Source organism: Eulemur rufifrons, chromosome 17, assembly GCF_041146395.1.
Source record: "Eulemur rufifrons isolate Redbay chromosome 17, OSU_ERuf_1, whole genome shotgun sequence".
Taxonomy (NCBI): Eukaryota; Metazoa; Chordata; class Mammalia; order Primates; family Lemuridae; genus Eulemur; species Eulemur rufifrons.
Window position 1 is genome coordinate 21,624,455 of NC_090999.1, and position 20,153 is coordinate 21,644,607.

The window sequence follows — 20,153 nt, forward strand, 5'->3', positions numbered from 1 at the left end:
ATAATATATGCTGTTTAACACAGTGATGTAGAGTCGCTTGAAGTCCTTTAAGTAACTGATACAATCAGGTGCTTTAGGATGACTAATCTGGAGATTGTAGGCTAAATAGCGTAGAGACAGGAGCGAGAAAAAAAAATCCAAACACTTAGGTTTGGATACAGACAGGATTTGTAAATAATTTTAACAAGGGAGAATCTAAAGCTTGGAAGAAGGATGAGATCACAAATAGCATGTACATATACAGAAAATATTGATGACAGAAGCATGGAAAGTGCTACATAGAAGCAGAGAAGGAATGTTCAGAAAGTTAAGAGAAAAAACAAACCAGGCACTTCAGTGCCATGAAGACAAGGCAAGTTAAGGTGTAGCAAAACCAGCACCCATTTTCCCAAAACCTTATTTAGGCCCTTATTTTGGCTGCCATGAAATACTCATGAACTTTGAGGCAGTTGGCCATTTGAATTCTATTCAAATGATCTTTACTAGATGCATGGATTAATAGTATAATAGTACTTTAAATTTGGAAAAGATCACCTCATACCAAATACCTGGCCTTCTAAGCAAAATCTTTTAAGAGGTGGTTATAATTTTGAATGCCGGCAGCAATTTCTTTGCAAGCAACCCCCATCCATTTTATTGCTGCAGTTAAAAAATTTTAAAAAGCTATTTCTTGAATTATTTTTTTCCTATAGCCATTTGTATTAGAAGTCATTATCCTTTCTCTCTCCCATGTCATCTCTGGTTCCAACTACACAACACGATGTCAAACAAATTCATTATCTTGGTCACTCTCTTTTATCACTTTTCACTTAAAACTCAGAACTGACCACCACACTCCAGATAGGGTATGACCAGGGCCAAGTGTAGGACTATATTTCTTATTTAGACATTATTCAGATAAAGAACACAAGGAAGCTCTTTCTCTCTTAGAATTCCAATGCTAGCTCACTAATTTAGTTGTGATTAGCAACGTATGTTTTAACTTCCCTCTGGCCTCCTATGTCATGTATTAGCAGAAGGCAGGTCTTTTGTTTTTGTCTACATTATAATGCACAATAGCATTGCACTGAAATAGTTTGCTAATTTTTTAACAGCTTACAGCAAAACTCCAGGTCCATTACTATACCATGGACTTTTTTCTCATCAGGAACCTGTCATATTGCATTATCCTGTAATTCTACAACACAGGGCTCATTTATCCAAGCCCTAGTTATGTTTTCTGTTTTCCCTTTCTAATTCTGGACTCCTTTAATATTCATGTATTATAAATTGATCAGTTCTTACGATCAACTTAATCACCTTTTCATACTTTTATTCAACATATGATTACTTCTTTTATAGAAAGTATTTCAGATTGGGTTAGTCTCTAAATTGAATAGTCCTTTCCAAACCAAAGACCCCATTTCTCTAGTATCATGTCATACTTGCGATTATATTAGAATAAGGTGAATATAGTAGCTTTGTATTTAACACAGACTCAGTTTAAGTGATGTTCAGGAATATTATTCAGACTTTGTTCAGGAATATTATTCAGTTAGTAATATAACTGTTTCCTATTTGCAGATTTTACAACTAGCATTATCACACTAAGCAAGATAACGGAAGATGAAAATTGCCTAGACTACAGGTAACCAATAAAATTGCTTAGGGAATGGGGATATTATGATTTGCTGAAAATTCCAATTAATATGTTGATAACTATACTATGTGGCTGATGACAAAATACCCTTAATCTTAAATTAAAACTATAATCTAGTTTAGGACTTTAGATTACATTATGGTCACTGATATAAAACATGTTTATTAAAAAGCATGATCAAGGAGGGGTGTGGTGACTCATACCTATAATCCTAGTACTTTGGGAGGCCGAAGTGGGAGGATTGCTTGAGCTCAGGAGTTCAAGACCAGCCCAAGCAAGAGCGAGAGACCCCTGTCTCTACTGAAAATAGAAAAATTAGCCAGGCACCTGTAGTCCCAGCTACTCAGGAGGCTGAGGCAGGATTGCTGGAGCCCAGGAGTTCTGGGTTGCAGTGAGCTATGGTCACACCACCTCACTCTAGCTCGGGCAACAGAGTGAGACTTAGTCTCAAAAAACAAATAAACAAACAAAAAACCATGATCCATGGACCACTTGTATCAGAACCACCTAAAATTAAAGAAAAAAAGCCTAATTTATAAGGCTCCTACAGTGTTTTTTCTTTTTTTTTAAGAGACAAGGTCTTGCTCTGTACCCAGGCTGGACTGCAGTGCCTGTTCATAACTCACTGTAACCTTGAACTCCTGGGCTCAAGTGATCCTTCTGTCTCAGCCTCCTGAATAGCTGGGACTACAGGCACATCACCACACATGGCTAATTTTTAAATTGTTTGTAGAGACAGGGTGTCTGTTGCTAAGTTGGATAGGCCAATCTTGAAATTCTGGGATCAGAGGGATCCTCCTGCTTCAGCCTTTCAAATTGCTGGGATTATGGATGTAAGCCACTGTGCAGTGTTTTTTTAAAAAATTGTTTCTCTGTTTACTGATATGAAACCTCCAAGACTCCAAGATACATTAAATGAAAAATAGCAAGGTGCCGAACAATGTACACAGCATGCTGTCATTTGTGTGACATTTGAAGAACAAAGGATGCATACATTCATGCTAACATGTGCACAGATCATCTGTGGAAGGATAAACAAACAGCGAACACTGCCTCTGGGAAGGGGAATAACATAATTGGAACCCAAGGTGAGGTAGAATATCAAATGTTTATTTTATGCTATATCCCACTTTATACCTGTTGAATCTCCTAGCATATGTATGAGCCATCTATTCAAATAAACACTCAACAGAATGCCATTTTAAAATAAAGATTCTAAGGCTTATTCTGGCCTGCTTCTGTAAGAATCTTTGCAATCAGGGCTTAGAAATCTTAATTTTTAAAATGTTTCCCAGATGGCTCTCATGAACAGTCAAGTTTGAGACCACTGCTATAAACAGTATCTTTTATGACCCTACAATATTTGCCCTTTTTTGGGAAAAAATTTAAATAACTGTCAAATTCTTTGTAAAAAATAGTGGGTCCATTAAAGGAACTGTTTATAACTTAAATTCGTAACGTATATTGACAACTTAATATGACCATGCAAAACAAGATTTCCACTTTTGTCAACAAGTAGAAAATCTTAACAGCTGTTGACTTAAAATCAGATATCTGTTCCTTATGTTGTTCATACAATTCTGCATTTTTAATTATAGCTTATTCAAAGAAAGAAGAAACATCATAATTGTTAAGAAAATTAAAGAAAAATCAAATTTAGAATGCATTATATAAATTGGGGGAGGGTGAGAATCAATTTGTTTTACTTGGGTTATCATTAAATTATAATAACATAAGCATGCACTAGTAACACTGAAAGCCAGTCTGAGACACAGAGAATAACTGATAGGTAAATCAGTTGCCAAAACTGGTTCAAGAATGCATTAGCAGGGTTGTCACACCAATGCTTCTTTTGACTATAGAGTTTAAAGAACTGTCAAAGCAGAAGACATCAATATTCAATCCAAGTTATTTTTTCATACAAGATGGTTAATGTGGCTCTAGCCACAGCTATGATAGCAACTATGTGAAAAACAAACACAGCAGTAACTTTCAGTAAAAGATTTAAGTACCAGTTGTATTTCTGGATGAAGACATCCAAACACAATTTTTTTTTTTTTTTTTTTGGTAGACATGGGGTCTCACTATGTTGCCCAAGCCGGTCTTGAACTACTGGTCTCAATCGATCCTCCCACCTCAGCCTCCCAAAGTGCTGGCATTATAGGTGTGAGCCACCATGCCTAGCCTCAAATGCGAAAATTTGAAATATGGGCTAAAAACATTTTCAGAACATAATTGGAAGGTGAAGGAGGCAGCCTGACAAAGGGCTGACACAAACTTTGAAACTTGGGTCTCAATTTCAATATCATTTAAATAGTGACATCATAAATAAGATGTATGATTTTTAATTTTTTAGCTACTTTGGACTTCAGGTTCTTCAATTGGAAAATAAGAAGTATAGCATCTTCACTCACTGTCATGATAGTTTTACTGCGAAAACATGTAAAAAGACCTATAAGGGTGCCTGCAATCAGTGTGTAATAAAGGTTGATTCCTTCTCTTAAGAGAGCTGTGAGAAACAGAACTCTAAATTTTACTGGATGACAAAATATTCAAAGGAGAGTAAAATGAGATCCAGAAAGAGTAAAAATATATTAAAAAAAAAAAAAAAGAAAGAAAAAATGCTTGCCCAAGTTATACAGATAATACAGGTTGAGCAAAATGCTTGGGATCAGAAGTATTTTGGAATATTTGCATTGTATCAGTTGAGTATCCCTAATCCGAAAAGCTCCAATGAATGTCATGTTGGTACTCAAAAAATTTTGGATTTTGAGGCATTTTGGATTTTGAATTTAGCGATACTTAACTGGTATTTGAGAAAAGCCCGAGTCTCCTGTCCTATTTCACCAGTGGTCTCCTACAGTTTCCTGGCCCTCTAAGACTCTGGGGGAAGACTCTGACCCTGACTCTAGAAAGAAATTTAACCAATATGGTACTGAATTATAAAATTTTCTAGAAATTGTGTGCTCATGCCATAAACATTTGTTAGGAATAACAAAATATAGTACCCAATAAATTTGAATATGATTTTACTGAAGCCTTAATGTCATTTCAAAGCAAAAGTAGTTTATGATGTCAACTCTAACATACCATACATTTAAGTCATTACATGAATTTGTTTTTATTTGTGTATTTCACTGTAGTGCTGTGACAACAAAATGACATCTGCGTACCAGAGCATACATACATCAACAGTAAGATGTAACTTTTCATTACACCACTGCTAGAATATTTAGCTTTGTGTAGGAGACATAAGCATGTAAGATGGCCACACCAAATAATTTTCTGTTTTTTTCTTAGATAATTTTTTATCAGTAATACTTTACCAACCTGTTAATAGAACTGTAAATTATCTGGGTGATGGGGTGTATGGGGGAGATCATTCAACTGTGTTATACTGTAATAGTTGCTAGAGTAATCTCACACACACCAATAAGGAGCTGTCACTATAATTAAGGGCTAGTTACTGTTGTTAGTTGCACAATGATAAAGTTCTTTTGAAAATATTGGTTAGCCCACTTATATGTGAAAAATGCCCTTTCCACTTATACAGAAGAAAAAATATTCAGAAAGTTATTTTTGGCCTTGCTATGTCAAAAAGTCAACTGTACAAAGATCTACGTGTTAAACCTAAAATTATAATTTTAAAAGTCTATTAAAAACAAAAATGTCATGCATTTTTATTATCAGTTATGCAGAGGCTTTAAAACTGTTGCAAGACCATATAGTATATATTAGCTTTTATACTGCTAATGCACAACTAACAGCAAACTTGATTAGATTAACAGAAATCTGTCTTAATTACACCTTTATATATCACACTAGAGAGACAAATGCCACAAGATCCGCAGAAACATTCAGTTCTGAGCACTCAAATGGCAGAATAACTTTTTGTGTTGTAATCCTTCACATACAGAGCAAAAGAAAAGATTCTGCAGTCTCACGTTACAAAAAAACGTACTGCTGTAAAATATTAAGGGGTAACACAAAGTAACTTACAACTAGTGTCAAAAGCAAACAAAACCTCTAAATAAAAATATCAAAATACACAGAGCCAACTGAAGAACAAATCCTGCATTAAATACAGTAAAGATTTAATAGGACAATGCACTAGTTAATAAAAGACACAAAAATGGAGGGGTGGGGGAGCTAGGGTAACCAGAAAATAAAACAAAAATAATGGGGAAAAAAATCTGAACCACTGTTTTCCCCCTAGTTAGAGCACAATTTTTTTTTTTTTGGTGTCTTTCCATTCATATAATACCTAACACTGTACATTAACTTTTTAATGTCACAGAAAAACTTGGTTCTTCCATGAAATTCTTTAAATTCTTGATAAATTTTTCAAAGGAGACATTATTATGAATGAAAAACAGCCAACAAACGGGCACCTGTTGTTTTTAACACTGAAGATTTACAGAAACTTTTTAAAAGTTATCATAATCTTTTTTGTCTTTTTTCCCCTCAGCTTCAAATCCATCAACTCCATCGCTATCCCTTCTTCGTTTCCTGTTGTTGTGGATATTAAAACGTTGGCTCATTTGGGGTAATGGATCCATGCCTAGAACTTTGTGTATCTGGCGAAATGCAAGGAGTCTCAATGCAAACTGCAACAAAAAGAGTCAGAATTTAGAGTTAATTAAAAAAACCCAAATAGTAATTATTACATTTACAGCCCCCATATAATATAAAAAAATGTTTAATGAAAGAACAATGAATTAGTTTCGCAACAGCAATAATCCATATATTCTGATGTTTTTATTTCCAGGCTTTTCTAGGTGCATGCTATTTTGTTTTCTAAAACATTAAGTTAAAAAATATTTGTTTAAATATATTTAGCATTACATTAAAAAAAAATTGTCCTGAAACAATATACATCAAAAGAAAAAAAGTCTGTGTCACTGAGTGAGCCCTTCTTTTGTTCATATTTACATATTTTCCCACTTTTTCTTTGGATGCTCAAGTATACAGGGCTCAGGCACAGGGTGCATGCCCACCTTCCAAAGAGAACCAGGCTTCTTCAATTTGTTTTTTCATTTAACCATTCATTCATATGCTTGTTCACTTTAACAGATGCCTAATTAAGCACTTATTATGCTACAGCATAAATGATAAGCAAAGTTTTTGTTTTCATGAAGCTCAACATTTAATGGAAACGAACACAAGAAAAATAAAAATAAATTAACTACAAATTATGAGACGTGACATCAAGGAAACAAGCAGGATGTTGAAAAATGGGAGCTACTTGTTTTTTTGTTTGTTTTTTTCTTTTTTTTTTGAGATCCCACAGAGAAGAGACAAATACTTGCTTTAATAGAGTGTTTGGTGATGGCCTCTCTAGGCATGTAGTAGAGAGCATATAATTTAGGAACTGCGGTTATACTCATGTGGATGTACCAAACTTATTTAACTAATTTTCTATTGGTAAACAGTGGGTTGGTTCCAGTATTTTTATTATTGTGCTACAATGAATGACTGTCTAAAGATGTTTCTGTGCATTTAAGTGACAAGTTCTGTAGAATGAACTTTTATGCAGAAGAACTGCTGAACATGTAAAATTGTTGGAAACCGACCAATGGAATTCCAAAAACATTATGCTAATTAACTATCCACCAATAATGTGTATGCAAGTTTGCTTCCCCATTCTGGATACTGTACCTTAAAAAAAATTCTCAGTTGGGTGTGGTGGCTCACACCTGTAACGGTAGCACTCTGGGAGGCAGAGGCAGGAGGATTGCTTGAGGTCAGGAGCTTGACACCAGCCTGAGCAAAAAGGAGACTCCATCTCCACTATAAAGAAAAATTTGCCTCACACCTGTAATCTCAGCTACTCAGGAGGCTGAGGCAGGAGGGTCACTTCAGCCCAGAAGTTTGAGGTTGCAATGAACTATAATGATGCCACCGCACTCTAGTCAGGGCAACAGAGTGAGACTCTGTCTCAAAAAAACAAAAAAAACTCATAAATATGATGGGCCAAACAATACCTGATTGTTATTTGCCTTAGGTTTAAAGATACTATGCAAAATTTCTGATAATTCTTCATGGCTTTCTATATTTACATTTTGCTTAAAAAGATCTTTCCTATGTAAAATTATATTTCTCTTGATACTTTGATAATTTGTATGCATCTTTTTTCCTCAGATGATTAGCCAATTATCTCAATAATGACTTGTCCTTTCCCACTGATTAGAAGTGTCAGTTTTGTTATACATTAACCCCCTTATACCTAATGGTCTAGTTCTAGGCTCATCCATTCTAAAGGTTTATCTGTCTACTTCTGTGCCACAACTATATCGTTTAAATTTTTGTTGCTTTATAGGATGTTTTGATATTTGGCAGAGTTGAACTTTTCTTGGCAACTTTCTTATATTTCCAGTTGAAAATTAAAATCAATTTTTTAAGCTTTATCTTCCTCACCACACCGGAATTTTGATTTAATTCTTCAAAAATTTTTTTAAATTAACAAAGGGAGAAGGGGAAAGGTTCATACTAAATGTTAATTAATATCAAGCTGTCAGCAGAACTCAGAGCCAAAATGAGACCCTATTGTTGTCTAAGGTAAGACAAGATAAAGCAAACTTTGGCATTGAACCCCATCATCTTATCTTTTATCTTTTATCTCATTTTCTTCTTTCACTATAATTCTAAGCCTTGAAGATGATGCTAATATCACTTAAATGGACTGTTTATTTACCTTCAACCAGAAGGATTTGGTATTTACTACAAGCAGTCTTAAAAATGTACCAATACTGCAAACTGGTTTTCAATGAGTCTAAACTGCTTCCTAACAGTAGACAATGCCCAAATGATCTCTTGCTTGGAATACACAAAAAAAGTACTATCTAGTAATACAATTAAAAAAGGCTAATTTGCAAAATCACAGTAATGCTGGATAACTTATGAGAATATGTTCCTGAAATACTGATCATTAAGCAACAAACCAAGCTCAAGCAAATTAATTTTCTGCCACTGTGGAAATATGAATATAATAAAAACACTGTGTACACTGAAATCCTTATGATTTAAAAAAAGAAAATCCTTGTTACTTCATGAATAAAAAAAGATTTTTACTACATGATGATGCCTATGTAAGAATATCTTTGGCTGGGTGCGGTGGCTCATACCTGAAATACTAGCACTCTGGGAGGCCAAGGTGAGAGGATTGCTTGAGTTCAAGAGTTTGAGACCAACCTGAGCAAGAGCAAGACCCCATCTTTATTAATTAATAGAAAAAATTAGCCGGCGTGGTGGCATGCATGTGCCTATAGTCCCAGCTACTCGGGAGACTGAGGCAGGAGGATCACTTGAGCCCAGGAGTTTGAGGTTGCTGTGAGCTAGGATGATGCCATGGCACTCTAGCCCGAGCACCAGAGTGAGATTCTGTCTCAAAAAAAAGACTATCTTTGGCATCAATGTCAAAAGATTTCATAAAATCTTGAAGCAAGAGGGACTTCTGAAATATGATTTAATTTATTCCTCAATTTATTCAAGGAAGTTTTACAGTCACTTGATTAAATGGCAGCTTTCACTATACAGTTATAACTTCCAACTAAATTGTTCAGACTATTTTTTTTGAGATAAAATTCGCGTACCATAAGATTCACGCTTTTAAAGTGTACAATTCAGAGGTTTTTAGCATACTTACAATGTTGTTCAACCATCACCACTGTCTAATTCTAGACCATTTTCCTCACCCTAAATGGAAATACCATAACCAACAGCAGTTACTTTCCAACACCTCTACCCCCAGGCCCTGAGAACTACTATTGCCTATAATGGACATTTTGTATAAATAAGAACACACAATATGTGGCTTTTGGTCTGACAGCTTTCATTTAGCTTAAGGTTTTCAAGGTCCATTCATGTTGGGGCATGCGTCAGTAATTCATTCCTTTTAATGGCTGAGTAATATCTTACTGTATGGATTTACTATATTTGCTTATCCTAACATTCATCAGCTGATGGATATTTACATTGTTTCTACTTTCTGGGTTTTATGCATAATGCTGCTATGAACATTCCTGTACAAGTTTTTGTGTGAATGTATTTTTTTCAGTTCTCTTGGGCATATACCTAGGAATCAAAAAGAATTCCTAGCGCATATGATAATCTATGTTTAACCTGAGAAACTGCTAACCTGTTTTTCAAAGTGGCTGCTGTTCAGAATATTTTTAATCCCTGTTTATTTTCTTCAGCTGAGATACAGACTAGTTACTGGTTACAGTCACTCATGTGTGAATTAGTTGTTCCAAAATTTTTCCCCAGACAGATTAGACAATTCCAGTTCCTTAAAACTTTGCCTCATATACCTGCTTTGAAAATCCTGAAAGTCTCAAAATTATCTGTGGTCAGGACATTAAATAACATTCTACTTCGTATACAATTATTAGAGATTTTCTGCCAGTACTGGGTGTTTCTCTATCTCATTTAAGCTATATGGATAACTTTTGAAGGTGAGAATGAAGCATATTTATCATAATATACTAATTCTTTACTGAGAGACTTATAAAAGGTTCTTCCCAAAGATAAAATACTATTTTCTTCTGCATTAATAGAAAATACCCAAAGATATCTGGGATATGATAATGAATATTAATACATTTCTACCACAGGGAACATTCTTACTGATCATCAGCTATTCTAACACTAGGAGTTTCTAAATGGAGGAATACTCCGATAAGTAAACCAAGTTAACATTTGAGGCTTGGGTGCTCTACAATCTTGTTTTGTGTGCGCGGTTTGTATGTATTTCTTGAGTTTTTTTTCTTTTGTTTTGTTTTTTGAGACAGTCTTGCTCTGTTGTCCCAGTTACAGTGCAGTGGCATCATCATAGCTCACAGCAACCTCACATTCCTGGGCTCAAGCAATCCTCCTGCCTCAGCCTTCCAAGTAGCTGGGACTACAGGCATGTGCCACCATGCCCAGGTAAATTTTTCTATTTTTCGTAGAGTTGAGGTTTTGCCTTGCTGCTCAGGCTGGTCTCGAACTCCTGGCCTCAAGTGATCCTCCCACCTCAGCCTCCCAAAATGCTTGTATGTATTTCTAATGTCTGACAAGAAGAGCAAATTCTACCATATAATCAGCAATTATTTAAAAGCAAACTAAATTTAATGACTGACACAAATTATTCCCAAAAACAGCTTCGAATTTTAAATATCATTAAGGACTTAATGTTTACTTTACAATCAATTTCCTTTTTGGGGTGGCATGAGGAGGGGAGATTAATTAACCCTATAAATGTTACCGTTTTAAAGGTATGTTGATCCGTTGTACACCTATAGAAAGGATTTTAATAAATGACAAAGGCTGTGTCTGGCAGAAGCAACTTAAAAAGGATCACTGGAGAAAAGATATATGGAGGTATACAACAACAAAGGTAAATATTACGGAAGGAAAAAAGATAAAGACAAAGAAAGAGAAACATTAACATGGGCACTATAGGCCAACAAGAAACAAACCGAAATTGACACTGGAACAGTGTAGGAGCTTATTCATGGAAGCCTTCTATGATTTTTGTTTTTTTTTTTTTCTAAAAAAAAGAGCTTATTCAGATTTCACCAGTTACACATGCACTCATTATATGTGCACATGTGTCACTCTACACAATTTTATCACATGTGCAGCCTTATGTTATATAAGCATCACCACCATCAAGATGAGTACCCAACTTTACCATTGCTACAAGACTCTTTTTAGAGCCACACCATTCTGTCCTCTTCTTCTTCTTCTTTTTTTTTTTTTTTAAGACAAGAGTCTCACTTTGTTGCCCGGGCTAGAGTGAGTGCTGTGGCGTCGTCAGCCTAGCTCACAGCAACCTCAAACTCCTAGGCTTAAGCGATCCTCCTGCCTCAGCCTCCCGAGTAGCTGGGACTACAGGCATGCGCCACCATGCCCAGCTAATTTTTTCTATATATATTTTTAGTTGGCCAGATAATTTCTTTCTATTTTTAGTAGAGGCGGGGGTCTTGCTCTTGCTCAGGCTGGTCTCAAACTCCTGACCTCAAGCGATCCACCGGCCTCGGCCTCCCAGAGTGCTAGGATTACAGGCGTGAACCACCGCGCCCGGCCTCATTCTCTCTTCTTATCCTTAACTCCCAGAAACCACTCATCTGTTCTCCATCTCTGTAACAGGTGTTTCATGAATGTTACATAAATGAATCATATAGTTATAATTTCTTCACTTGTAATAAAAACATTTCTACTTCCTAAAACCAGACCACTTTCTTCAAGGCCACATTTAAAAAAAAAAAAATGCATACTGTTGGTTTTTAAGTGCCTGCTCCTAATGGTAAATTTCTTTTCCCTTAAATTTATAACTTGGCCGAGCCCAGTGGCTCACGCCTGTAATCCTAGCACTCTGAGAGGCCAAGGTGGAAGGATTGCTTGCATTCAGGAGTTCCAGATCAACCTGAGCAAGAGCGAGACCCCGTCTCTATGAAAAATAGAAAGAAATGATCTGGACAGCTAAAAATATATATAGAAGAAATTAGCCAGGCATGGTGGCACATGCCTGTAGTCCCAGCTACTTGGGAGGCTGAGGCAGAAGGATTGCTTGAGCCCAGGAGTTTGAGGTTGCTGTGAGCTAGGCTGACACCATGGCACTCTAGCCCGGGCAACAGAGAGACTTTGTCTCAAAAAAAAAAAAAAAAACCAAAACCAAAAACAAACAAACAAAAAAGATTCTATTAGTGAAATTTAGTAAAAGGTAAATTTTTAAATACCCTCTCTAAGGGCTTACTTACTAAAGAAGAAGAATGAACGTTATACAGTAATGTCATCTAAAAGGACAGTAGCTAAACAAAGCTTTGGACTTAGGAATACTAGTACCTGTGCACTGGATGTGATGTCTTCACGCTGCTGGTCAGTCATTGTTGCTAAGGTATCAAAGGGATCCTTTTCACAAGGATCCAGAAGTCCGGGACTACCTATAGCAATCACAATAAGGAGACAAGAGCAGTAGCATTATCTATTTGTAAAAGAAGAGCTCTTATTCAGCCATCAAACAAGCAAAGATTTTACTTCATTTAAAAAAAGGTAAAACGTACCTTTAAGAATAATCCCTGAAGAAATGCATTCAAAAACTCTTCTCAGCGCATCCCCAGGGCTCTGAGGACTAGAAGCACTACTGATTGCTTTCTCTACTAATAACTCCATAGCCTAAAAACATAAAAGTATGTTTTAACAGCTTACACGCCAAAGGAATTATTCACTTTCAAACACAATGACAAATTATGAAGTATCATTACAAATTTTAAAGAGGGAAGAAGTTACATAGAACAAGTCAGGTTACATATACTATAAAAACATGCAGGCCAGGTGAGGTGGCTCACACCTATAATCCTAGCACTCTGGGAGGCCAAGGCCAGAGGACTGCTTACACTCAGGAGTTGGTGACCAGCCTGATCAGGAGTGAGACCCCATCTCTACTAAAAATAGAAAAATTGGCTGCACCCGTAGTCCCAGCTAAAAGACAGGCTGAGGCAGGAAGACTGCTTAAGCCCACGAGTCTGAGTTGCAGTGAGCTATGATGACATTCTAGCCGGGGTGACAGACAAGACACTGTCTAAATAAATAAATAAATACATTTTGAAAAGATTCTGCAATTTGTGCTTAATGAAGAAAAATACAAAAGAGTAATAAATTTTTAATTATTGCTACCCTTTACTATTAAAATATGACAGCTCTTAAAATTCTTTAGATATTTAGGGCTCACATACTTTTGTTTTCTGATACCTACAGACCAGTGGTGCCCAACCTTTTTGGCACCAGGGACTGGTTTCATGGAAGACAATTTTTCCATGGATGGGGAGGGGGGCTCAGACGGTGATGCCAGAGATGGGGAAGGGAGTGGTTGTAAAATGAAGCTTTGCTCACCACCCCCCCTCCTAAGTTTCACGGAAGAGAATTTTTCCACGGGGGGCAGGGTGGGGGGAAAGAGCTCTGTAGCCTGGTCCCTAACAGGCTGCAGCCCAGGGGTTGGGGACCACAGCTATAGACTGATGAGGATGCTAGGGAGTTACAGCAGAATAAGATTCTACTAAGTAAAAAACACTTTTGTCTTTTCTTTATAAACAGTGAGTATTATCTAAATTTTCATTTGGCATAACTAGACTTCTATTATCCCTAAGGAAAATACAAATTATGCTTTCACTGTAAATTATATTTGAGAGACTCAAATTCTAAACCAATGAATAAAAGACCAAAGTAAAAGTATAAATTTAGAAAGCAGCCAACCCATTATTTTGAAGGGTCTATTAGCAAAACTTGTTTTCACTTAAATTTTTTTTTTTTTTTGTTGAGACAGAGTCTCACTTTGTTGCCCAGGCTAGAGTGAGTGCCGTGGCGTCAGCTTAGCTCACAGCAACCTCAGACTCCTCGGCTTAAGCGATCCTACTGCCTCAGCCTCCCGAGTAGCTGGGACTACAGGCATGCGCCACTATGCCCGGCTAATTTTTTCTATATAGATTTTTTTTAGTTGTCCATATAATGTCTTTCTATTTTTAGTAGAGACGGGGTCTCGCTCAGGCTGGTCTCGAACTCCTGACCTTGAGCAATCCACCCGCCTCGGCCTCCCAGAGTGCTAGGATTACAGGCGTGAGCCACCGCGCCCGGCCTTCCACTTAAATTTTTAAAAACTGAAATATCATTCACATAAGATTCATCGTCTTAAAGTGAACAATTCTGGATTATTTAGTATACTTACAAAGTTGTTCAACTGTCACCATTATCTAATTCTAGAACATTTTCATCATCTCCAAAAGAAACCCCCATAGCCATTAGCAGTCATTCTTCACTCCTCTAATGCCTGGCAACCACAAAACCTCTTTCAATTTCTATAGATTTGCCTACTCTGGACGTTTTATACAAATGAAACCATACAAAATGTGGCTTTTTGTGTTTTCTTTCACTTAGTGTCATGTTTAAGGTTCACCTATGCTATAGCCTTTGCTTAAATTTTAAATAAAACTACCAATAGCAATTCAAAGAAACTAAATAGTTTGGAACCACAATGAAATCCTTAAGATGACAACGGAAGCTGGGAAGACGTTAGTGAGAATCCACTTTTAGTTATACACTAAAAAAGCTCATTGACTTAACCAAGAGGTAAAACTCTTGTCGATCTATTCACTCCAAAGCCATTTCTCAGTATTGCTTAAATAAGACTAATTCTAAAAAGTTTGGACATATGGATATTGTAGTCCCAAACAAAAGAGGAATACATTTTAAGAGAGATGGGAATTTAAAAAACAGTGCATATAAACAGCTATAAAAAATGACAAGTGGCAGCATGAGAGATTGAAAAAACCCCTGAAAATAATGGATGCTCATAATGATAAATGCAATGAAAAAGATGAAGATGATTCAGTTTATTCAGCTGAAGAATGCAGGAAGATGTTCAAGACATTATTTTAAGAAATAAGCTTCAGTCATCTAGAAAATTCTATGTATATGTACAAAATATCTCTCATATTTTAAGATGACAAAAGACTGAGATCCCAGAGGATAAGGCCACTGCCATTTATTCTGAACTCCCCTGCACAGCGTGAGTGGCCAGCATATAGTAAATACTCAGGAAATGTTTATGAAATGAAGTAATTTGAGAATAACTCTGACAAATCAGTGATAAACAAAATCAAGGATAATTAGTAAAATATTGATGCTGTGCTTAAAATATAAAATTGAAGTCATAAAATATGCAACTTGCCATAAATGCCTCAAATTTTTACTGAGTATTTTTAGAGAATGTTATGAGAAAAGAAATAATCAGCTATAATTTAGGTTATGTCAAGACATCAAAAACTCAATATATTAATACTTAAACATACACAATCTAAAAGTCAACTATCTATTTGCCTTCTGAGATCTGCTGTGAAGCAAGCAATGAAAACATTAATTTCCTAAACAACATGGTTATTTTGCAAGATGTCTACAGTTAAGAGATCTCTGAAATATACGCATTCAGAAGTAAAAGGACAGCATCAAAGATGAACAGAATCAAATTAGGGAAATGACACTTCAGGCTATAATGTAAAGCATCTTGATGGCTACAATTATTGAAGAGAAATGCTCTACATATTAAATAATTCAAAATCAAGGATTGTAATATTTGAGTGCTTAAAATTTAACTTTTATTAATATTTTTTTTTGTTTTAGAGACAGAATCTTGATATGTTGCCCAGGCTGCAGTGCAGTGGCTATTCATAGGTGCAATCATTGTGCACTACAGCCTTGAACTCCTGGGCTCAAGTGATCCTCCCACCTCAGCCTCCCAAGTAGATGGGACTACAGGTGCTCGCCACTGTACCTGCCTGTAATATTTGCTTTTAAAAAACACGTATAAAGTGTATTTTTTCCTTTTCATCTCCAGTTTTAATAAGAATAACCCTTACTAAGTGGTAGGCACCATGTTAACTGACCACTTAATGCATAATTTCACTTAATGCAAGATTTAATAAAAAAACAAACTTAAGAGGTTGAGTAGTTTTGTCCAAAGTCAAGTATCTAGGTGATAAAGCTGAAATTTGAACCCAGGTCTTTCTGACTCAAAATAGTATTTTTTCCCCTAACCACCACTGTTTCAACAAGTATCCTTTATCAGTGGGTGATCCAGAGAGAAAATATTAACTGGTTTCCTTGGATATTAGTTTCTAGCTCTGGTAGAGGTAAAGAGCCATGTTTTTAAAAAAGCCCAAAACAAAACAAAAAAAAAAACATCTAATGAGATTACAGTAAAACAGGCACTTTCACTGGCAGGAGTATAAACCAGCAGAAACGTTTTTAGAGCACAACTGGCAAGCTCTGTCAAAATTTGAAAAGGTATATACTAATTAATCTAGTAACATCAGTACTAAGGATTTACAATAGGGGTATCATACTTAACAAAAGCACAAAAAATATTCAGTGCAGCTGCTTATTTGCAACAGACTGGAAACAATTTCTAGCACTACGAGGTCTGGTTAACTAACAGCAGTAGGAGCAGTTACCCTCTTCACCATTACAGCTCCCCCTTATTAAGTGCTTATCCTGCACTAAGCAATGCTCTATGTCTTCCCATTAATTAACCAATTCTAATCATTACATCACCTTCTGGAGGTAGACACGACTACTATTATTTCCATTTTACAGATAAAGATGTTTGTGCTATTAAAACAGGATTTTATAAATACCATTACAACAAGCAACTGTATATAAAAAAGCCACTTATATATTACAGTTGACATAGATTATTGATAAATGCATGACAGACTTTCATTTGTAAGCTCATTTGCAGGATGCTGTACTTCTGTAATATACGTACAGCACTTTATTTCATATGGTGAAAGATATGGAAAGTCTTAATAAAAACTGTCACATCGGGCCGGGCGTGGTGGCTCACGCCTGTAATCCTAGCACTCTGGGAGGCCGAGGTGGGCGGATTGTTTGAGCTCAGGAGTTCGAGACCAGCCTGAGCAAGAGTGAGACCCCACCTCTACTAAAAATAGAAATAAATTATATGCACAGCTAAAAATATATATAGAAAAAATTAGCCGGGCATGGTGGTGCATGCCTGTAGTCCCAGCTACTCGGGAGGCTGAGACAGGAGGATCCCTTGAGCTCAGGAGTTTGAGGTTGCTGTGAGCTAGGCTAACGCCACGGCACTCACTCTAGCCTGGGCAATAGAGTGAGACTCTGTCTCAAAAAAAAAAAAAAAAAAAAAAAAAAAAAACTGTCACATCTTCTGAGGAAAAGTTTACTTACAGCTTTTGGGGATTCAGGGCTGTGTATGCAGTTAAAGATGGTTTCTGTTAGGGGGTATCTAAATGTTGAGTTATTATATTAAAGTTAAAGTGAATGAGATAATAAAGTTCATGTATATGTTGCTGATTCTGGCCAGGCGTGGTGGCTCATGCCTGTGATCCTAGCACTCTGGGAGGCCAAGGTAGGAGAGGTGGGAGGACTGCTTGAGCTCAGATTTTGAGACCAGCCTGAGCAAGACCAAGACCCCGCCTCTACTAAAGATAGAAAAAATCGGCTGGGCGTGGTGTTGCAGGCCTGTAGTCCCAGCTACTTGGGAGGTTGAGGCAGGAGGATCACTTGAGCCCCGGAGTTTGGGGTTGCTGTGAGCTAGGCTGATGCTATGGCACTCTAGCCCAGGCAACAGAGTGAGACTCTGTCTCAAAAAACAAAACAAAACAAACACACACACACACAAAATTTGCTGATTCTTTTGCAAGCTAAAACAATGTTAGCTCTCTGTCCTGAGATGTCATTGTCCTATCATTTTAAAATTCTTCACTGGTTCTACCAGTGACAGCCAAGAACTTTCTTATTATAAGCCACGACCACTAAAATCTATATTACTTATAAATACCCCTGAAAACCAATAAAATATGTGGAAAGAATAGTTAAATTCAACTATTTCAGCTGCTTTTTAGGCAGAAAGTATAATTATAGCAGTTTTCTCCACTTTTCTTTGGGAATGGTTCCTTTACATTTGATAGAGCATTCTTTTTTTTAAAAAAAAAAATAACTGAAGTAAAATTCATATAAAATTTACCATTTTAAGGTGAACGATGCAGTAGTACTTGGTACCTTCACTACGCTGTGCAACGACCTCTATTAGTAGTTCCAAAACATTTCCATCACCCCGAAGTAAAACTCCTTATCCAATAAGCAGTTTCTCCCCATTCCCATAGAGACATGCATTCTGTCTCTATGGATTCACATTGTTTTCTTTTTTGAGACAGAGTCTCTCTCTCTCTGTTGCCTGTACTAGAGTACAGTGGCATCATAGCTCACTGTAACCTCCAATGCCTGGACTCAAGTGATCCTCCTGCCTCAGCCTTCTGAGTAGCTGTAGGCTAATTTTTTATTTTTTGTAGAGACAAGTTCTTGCTACATTGCTCAGGCTGGTCTCAAACTCCTGGCCTCAAGTGATCCCCCTACTTCGGCTTCCCAAAGTGGTAGGATTGCAGGCATGAGCCACCACGCTGGGTCTTGGATTTATACTCTTGATATTTTGTATAAATGGAATCATATAATACATAACCTTTTGTGTCTGACTTCTTGCACTTAAAATGTTGTGGAGATTCATCCATACTGTGGCAGATCTCCCACATCCCACTCCCAACTCCATGGGGTCTATGTTGCCCAGGCTGGTCTCCTGGGCTCAAGGGATCCTTCCTGCCTTAGCCTCCCAAGTAGCTGAGACTACAGGTACGTAACTACCGTGCTCAGCTCAATGACAGATTTTTTTTTTTTTTGTGAAATACTCCTCATCCTAATATACTGTTTAGAAATAAAATAAATAAAAATTTTAAAAAATTATATGCCTTTTGTAAGTTACTGCAGGTATACTATTCTAAGAGAGGTTTAGATAGCACATAGCAATTCTGACATCAGATCAATCTTACAACACAATTCTACTTATATTTTCTTTATTTCATCACCATTGATTGATTCATGACAATAGAACTAATTTAAAGGAAGAACACCATTGTTAATATTCATTGCAATGGTAAAGGAAAGGCCATAAAAGCAGGCATTGTTATTTAAAAATTTGTTCTAAGTAATATGAAGGCTAAATAAAATTCAAGATAATAAGGTTCATAAGAATTTCAAATTTCTTTGATGAAAATCAAGAAGTTATTTCTGTTTATGGTGACAGCACAGACCTAAATGGCAAGATCTATTACCCCTCTGACATGATTATGATTAAGAAATATGTTAGAATGTATATACTACTGCTATCTAAGCAAAAATGTAACAGTTTGAATCAAACAGAGGAAAAGGCCAGTAAGAGAGAACATTTCTAAGAAACTCAGTGTTTATTCTGCTTGGGCAACTCTCATGTAGGCCCTAACTTGATTCTTTAAAGAGAAGATGCCGTACGGTTGGTAGTTGACCGAACTAAATCCCAAAACTTTCACCAATAGCCTCCAATTTGGAGAACGAATGAATCACATTGTAGGCAGTACCAGGAAAAGAAACTTTCTTGAAAGTAAAAACCCCTTCTGACCACCTTCCATCTCACCAGAGGGAAGAAAAGCACTAGAATGTGCCATCCTAAAGACTGTGAAGGAAAGAGCAGAAGGCCAGGCGCGGTGGCTCACGCCTGTAATCCTAGCACTCTGGGAGGCCGAAGCGGGTGGATCGCTCGAGGTCAGGAGTTCGAGACCAGCCTGAGCAAGAGCGAGACCCCGTCTCTACTAAAAATAGAAAGACATTATATGGACAACTAAAAATCTGTATAGAAAAAAAATTAGCCGGGCATAGTGGCGCATGCCTGTAGTCCCAGCTACTCGGGAGGCTGAGGCAGAAGGATCGCTTAAGCCGAGGAGTCTGAGGTTGCTGTGAGCTAGGCTGACGCCACGGCACTCACTCTAGCCTGGGCAACAAAGTGAGACTCTGTCTCAACAACAACAACAACAACAAAAAAAAAAAAAAGGAAAGAGCAGAAGAATCATAATTATCCACATCTAATTATCTCCAATAATAAACAGACACTTGGCTAACACATAGATAAAAGAAAAAA

General features: G+C 36.7%; 1 protein-coding gene across 2 annotated transcripts in view; it reads right to left on the reverse strand.

Annotated features, from left to right (window-relative positions):
* Window positions 1–4,651: 4,651 nt before the first annotated feature.
* Window positions 4,652–20,153, reverse strand: part of ZFR (zinc finger RNA binding protein) — an 84,018-nt gene continuing 68,516 nt past the window's right edge. For both annotated transcript variants that reach the window (XR_011235924.1, XM_069492062.1), the window contains 3 exons: window positions 12,685–12,796; window positions 12,467–12,564; window positions 4,652–6,246 (listed from right to left, as the gene is read on the reverse strand). Coding sequence is in view for 1 of the 2 variants with exons in the window: in XM_069492062.1 (XP_069348163.1) it covers window positions 6,067–6,246; window positions 12,467–12,564; window positions 12,685–12,796 (390 nt within the window). In the remaining variant the exon portion in view is untranslated. The remainder of the gene's footprint in view (window positions 6,247–12,466; window positions 12,565–12,684; window positions 12,797–20,153) is intronic.